A 5,278-nucleotide genomic window follows, 5' to 3' on the forward strand; every position below is an offset into this window, starting at 1 on the left:
TTTGGAACAGTGATCCATGCTCTGATCTCTTCCAGACTGGACTACTGCAACTCTTTGTACACTGGCATTGACCAGTCTCTGCTCCGCCGTCTCCAGCTGGTCCAAAATTCAGCTGCCCGCCTACTAACGGGGACTAGATGGTGCATGGACATCAGTCCCTTTTTTTGCTCTCTTCACTGGCTGCCTGTGTCTTTTAGGATTGTTTTTAAGATTTTACCTCTGGTTTTTAAATGTCTGCATGGTCTGGGCCCTCAATATCTTTCTGAACTTTTCCATTTTTACCGTCCGCGTCGAGTCCTCAGATCTGAAGATCAGATGTTGTTAACGGTTCCCAGGACTCGGCTTGTGACCAGAGGAGACGGAGCCTTTTCAGTTGCTGGTCTTAAACTCTGGAATGTTCTCCCCGTTCTGTGAGGCCTGCCAGTTCTGTCAGTAACTTTAGGTCACTTTTAAAAACGTATCTTTTTAACAAGGCTTTTAACTCCAGTGAGCAGATCCAGTGGGCCATCTGTGTTATTGTTTGTTTTGCTGTACCTTATTACCTCATTGTTTTTATTGTTTTATTGCTTTTATTGTTTCTCTTTGTTGTTGTTTATTGATTTTATTTCTCTGTTCAGCATTTGGCTGCATCTGCTTTTATAAGTGCTTTGCAAATAAATTGATTGATTTGACCCCACAGCCCGTATCTACCGGTAGCAGCTGGGACTAAGGCTTTAGGATGCAGTTAGCAGAAGGTCAAGGCAGCATGTTCTCTTTGTCTGCTGGTTACTTTGAACCTTGTGATGTTCTCTGTAGAAAGACACTCCCATCAAGTTCCACGTTCTGCTCACGTCCTACGAGCTGATCACCATCGACCAGGCCATCCTGGGCTCCATCACGTGGGCCTGCCTGGTTGTAGACGAGGCTCACCGACTGAAAAACAACCAATCAAAGGTAGAAGGTCAGCTTGGACTCAGTCCGACCTACAGTCGGTTAGTAATCTTTGTGTCCTGCTCAGTTTTTTAGAATCCTCAATGGGTACAAGATTTACTACAAGCTGCTCCTCACTGGGACTCCTCTGCAGAACAACCTGGAGGAGCTGTTCCATCTGCTGAACTTCCTCACCCCTGATCGCTTCAAGTAAGCTCCTGTGACTCATGTGGGATCTCCTCACACAGATTTACATGCTGTCCTCTGTGTGACTTTTCATCTCCGTAGTAACTTGGAGGGCTTCTTGGAAGAGTTTGCCGACATCTCAAAGGAGGACCAGATCAAGAAGCTCCACGACCTGCTGGGCCCGCACATGCTCAGACGGCTGAAAGCCGACGTCTTCAAGAACATGCCAGCAAAAACGGAGCTGATCGTCCGGGTGGAGCTCAGCCCCATGCAGAAGTGCGGCTCGAGGGACAGCAGATACCCGTGTGGAGCACCGCCCAAACCCTGACCACCACCCATCTGTGTCTTTATCTGCTGCAGGAAGTACTACAAGTTCATCCTCACACGGAATTTCGAGGCGCTGAATTCCAAAGGTGGAGGGAACCAGGTGTCTCTGCTCAACATCATGATGGATCTGAAGAAGTGCTGCAACCACCCGTACCTGTTTCCTGTCGCTGCTGTGGTGAGCCATCAGGGTTTTTTTGATGATGTCAGCGAGAATTAAGTTTACAGACGATCCGTTTCTGACGTTTGGGATGGATTGTTGTCTTGAAGGAAGCTCCTGTGCTCCCCAACGGCTCCTACGACGGAAACCTGCTGGTGAAGTCCTCCGGAAAGCTGACGCTGCTGCAGAAAATGCTGAAGAAGCTCAAAGATGAAGGTCACAGGGTTCTCATTTTCTCCCAGGTAAAGGTCAAAGCTTCTGCTACAAAAACATGGCGGCTGTAGAACACGTGTCAAAGTCAAGGAGGTAATTCTATCCGGCCCTCCAGATCATTTTATTTTATTTTTATTAATGGTCCAATTTTATCTTGCGCTTATTTCTAACTTGTATAAATTTGACAAAATATATTTCTATGGAGAGTATTGAGAGTAGTTTAATCTTTTAATAACTGAAGCGTCATCTGTGACACTTAAACACAAAATCTTTAACATTGCTCAACATCGTTGAGCCGCTTTTCTCCTTCAGAATCTGCTGGAATTGTCATGTTAATGGTTGAACAGTTACAGTCAATCAAAGAACAGAAACACTGGAGCTCCGGTGTTAAAGGCAGTTGATTTATTCTGCAACAATATTCCTGCCTGTTTTTATTCAGAATAATGTTCAAGTTTACATTTTTAAAGTTTTAAGAATTTCTTTTTAGTGTGTTCAATAAATGTTTATCTTGTTCGGCCCGTGACCTCAGGTGTGCTCTGGATTTCGGCCTCCAGCCTGATTGAGTTTGACACCCCTGCTGTAGAGACTGAGTCAGCTCCTTCATCTGCTGCTTTCTGCTAAACTACAATCCCGTCTTGCTCACAGATGACAAAGATGCTGGATCTGCTTGAGGACTTCCTGGAGTTTGAGGGTTATAAATATGAGCGTATTGATGGCGGGATCACTGGAGGCCTTCGGCAGGAGGCCATTGACCGCTTCAACGGTGGGTTTTCCTCCTAATTCCGTTGGTGTGACCTGGTGCACCGTCGTCTCCTTTGTAAAGTGGAATCTCTGTTCCAGCTCCGGGCGCGCAGCAGTTCTGCTTCCTGCTTTCAACACGGGCGGGAGGTCTCGGCATCAACCTGGCGAGCGCCGACACCGTCATCATCTACGACTCGGACTGGAACCCTCACAACGACATCCAGGTACCGATTCCTGCGTGGGTTTGCTGGCGCCTCTTTTCTAAATGGCTTTGGCATTTCGGCATCGCTTCATCTCGCCGCCTCTGTCCCTCCCCTCCCCCAGGCTTTCAGCAGAGCGCATCGCATTGGCCAAAACAAGAAGGTGATGATCTATCGCTTTGTGACTCGGGGCTCCGTGGAGGAGAGGATCACTCAGGTGGCGAAGAGGAAAATGATGCTGACTCACCTGGTGGTGAGGCCCGGTCTGGGCTCCAAAACGGGCTCCATGTCCAAACAGGAGCTGGACGACATCCTCAAGTTTGGAACCGAGGAGCTGTTCAAGGATGAAATGGAGGCGGCTCGAACGATGGGTACGACTGTGTCCGCTCACTACCAAAGAAACGAACGAATGCGTTAACCAGACGTAACTTAATGAACAAAAGAAAAAGGCTTCACAAACACTAAAAAATGACCTTCTGACCCATCGGTTTACCCATTGCACTATATTATGCATTGAAAGTAAAACATTTTCATGAATGAACATTTTAGTAATATTATCTGCTCTTAGTCACACAGAAATGTTTGTTTTTGTATTTAAATAAACTTTAAAAAGAACTTCCCTCAGTAAATCTGATGAAGGAAATCTTTGTTCCTGAAAGGCACAATAACAAACTTTCTACTGGAAAAAATGTCCGTCTCAAAACAAGTTAAAAATATAGAACAGAAAACGTTTTTCCTTCTTAGAAGAAAACAAACATATTTGTTCAGTAAAATTTCTCAAAATGAGTTGTGATTTTTTTTGCGCTTTTAAGGCATAATTTAATTGGAAATTAACTTAAAGATTCTTCAAAGATTCATATTTTCAATTTTTCTCTTAGAATGTATTGCTCAAAAGAAAAATCAATCTTTAAATTATATACTGTATATTAATACTTTTTCCCCAAAATATCCTATTTTAAGCGCTACAACACCAACCTTACTGTAACTGTTATTTAAAAAACTTAAATTATGCATTCTAAGTAGAGATGCCAAAAATGATTATTTTAATAGTCAACTAATCAGATCATGGATAAACTGGCTGTAAAACACACATCTTAATCTTCAAGTGTTTAATCTATGTGCTAACTAAAATAAAGATGATAGTTTCTTAAACTTTAATGAATCCTGCAGCTTCTTTCCTTCATTCGTTTCTGTCATTAAAACTTAAATCTATTGAGGTCCACATCTGAAACAAAGAACCATTTTTCACTAAAGTTTTGTTCTCTCTGACTCAAATAGAACTAAAGTTCATTTTGTGGTTCTGAACGTTCTCAACTGTCTTCAGCTTCTCTACACTCTGACTCTATAGAATTCCAGACTGTCCGATGTTCTTGCTGGTAGCAGGAAAGTGAGGATTTCTCCATGTCTGCAGAAAGACTTGATCTCTTTGGAGAGCAGATGTTCCTTCAGAGACATTTCACTCTGATGGGTCCAGGTTGCAGGGATGCACACAAACATTTAGCTAACAAGTTTGCTCTAATGTTAGCTTAGCTTAGCTAGACGATGATCCCTCTTCATCGTTATCATACTCAGTCACAACCTGCTTCCTCTTCAGGTGTTCATGATCACTGCAGTGCTGCCATCAAACACAAGTCCTGCCTTGTAGAGACTGCATTGGACACTTTTATGTTTTTATTTTTATGTCTCGACCTTTCAATCGTGTTATGGAACCAGAGTCTTCCTAGAACTTCCTGGGACATCACTACTGACCGGATTAACACTACTGCACATGTATTAGAAAACATGCAGTGTAGTTTTGAGATTAATAAACGACTAATCGTGGCAGTCCTAACTCTAGAACAAATCTGTAGTAAAAATGAAACATCAGTTATGAGTCATTTTTTCAAGTGATTCTTTTTCTTAACACAAACCCACTGAGTGTTCATAAATGAAACTTTCAGATGTCTAGTAGGAAATTTTATTAGAAATTTTACTTAAAAAGGGCTTTCAAGATCAAGTTAATCAACAAGATATTCAAGATTTATTGTCTTTAAAAGGAAAGCGTGGTCACGTCTTTTTGAAACGTTTCTAGTATTTTAGTTTAGTATCAGATGTTTCAACTAGAACCTTGTTAGAGTTCCAGTATTTCCATTTTGGTCATCAATGTTCTTCATCACCAGGAGATAACAAAGATGGAGAGGAGGGCAGTGTTATCCACTACGACGATGATGCCATCTCCAAGCTGCTGGACCGCAGTCAGGATGCCACCGAGGACACGGACATCCAGAACATGAACGAGTACCTGAGCTCCTTCAAGGTGGCGCAGTACGTGGTGAAGGAGGAGGACGGAGAGGTACAGACTCCCTTCTCCTTCAGATTCCTGTGAGGAGACGGTCTTACCTGCTGAGTGTTGCTCGTGGTGGAGCGTGTTCTGACCCCGTCAGCGGGATGTTCTCCATGCTTTCAGAGATCTTCTCTAATGAGTCGGAGATTCAGGGAAAGGGCAACATTTGACAGAAAAAGCATCAGAAAGGGAATTTAGAATTCTTTGTGTGCCTGAAATGTC

General features: G+C 43.2%; 1 protein-coding gene across 1 annotated transcript; it reads left to right on the forward strand.

Moving 5' to 3' along the window:
* Positions 1-795: 795 nt before the first annotated feature.
* LOC112139113 (chromodomain-helicase-DNA-binding protein 3) lies at positions 796-5,028 on the forward strand (the record flags this gene model as incomplete). The annotated part of the gene is given in 9 exon segments (XM_024261815.1): positions 796-933; positions 998-1,119; positions 1,198-1,371; positions 1,456-1,597; positions 1,690-1,821; positions 2,438-2,555; positions 2,633-2,757; positions 2,858-3,104; positions 4,893-5,028. Coding segments are annotated over 9 exon segments (1,334 nt in total), but the record flags the coding sequence as incomplete, so codon positions are not given.
* Between the last annotated feature and the right edge of the window lie 250 nt (positions 5,029-5,278).

The sequence above is a fragment of the Oryzias melastigma genome, unplaced genomic scaffold (assembly GCF_002922805.2).
Source record: "Oryzias melastigma strain HK-1 unplaced genomic scaffold, ASM292280v2 sc00956, whole genome shotgun sequence".
NCBI classification, from domain to species: Eukaryota; Metazoa; Chordata; class Actinopteri; order Beloniformes; family Adrianichthyidae; genus Oryzias; species Oryzias melastigma.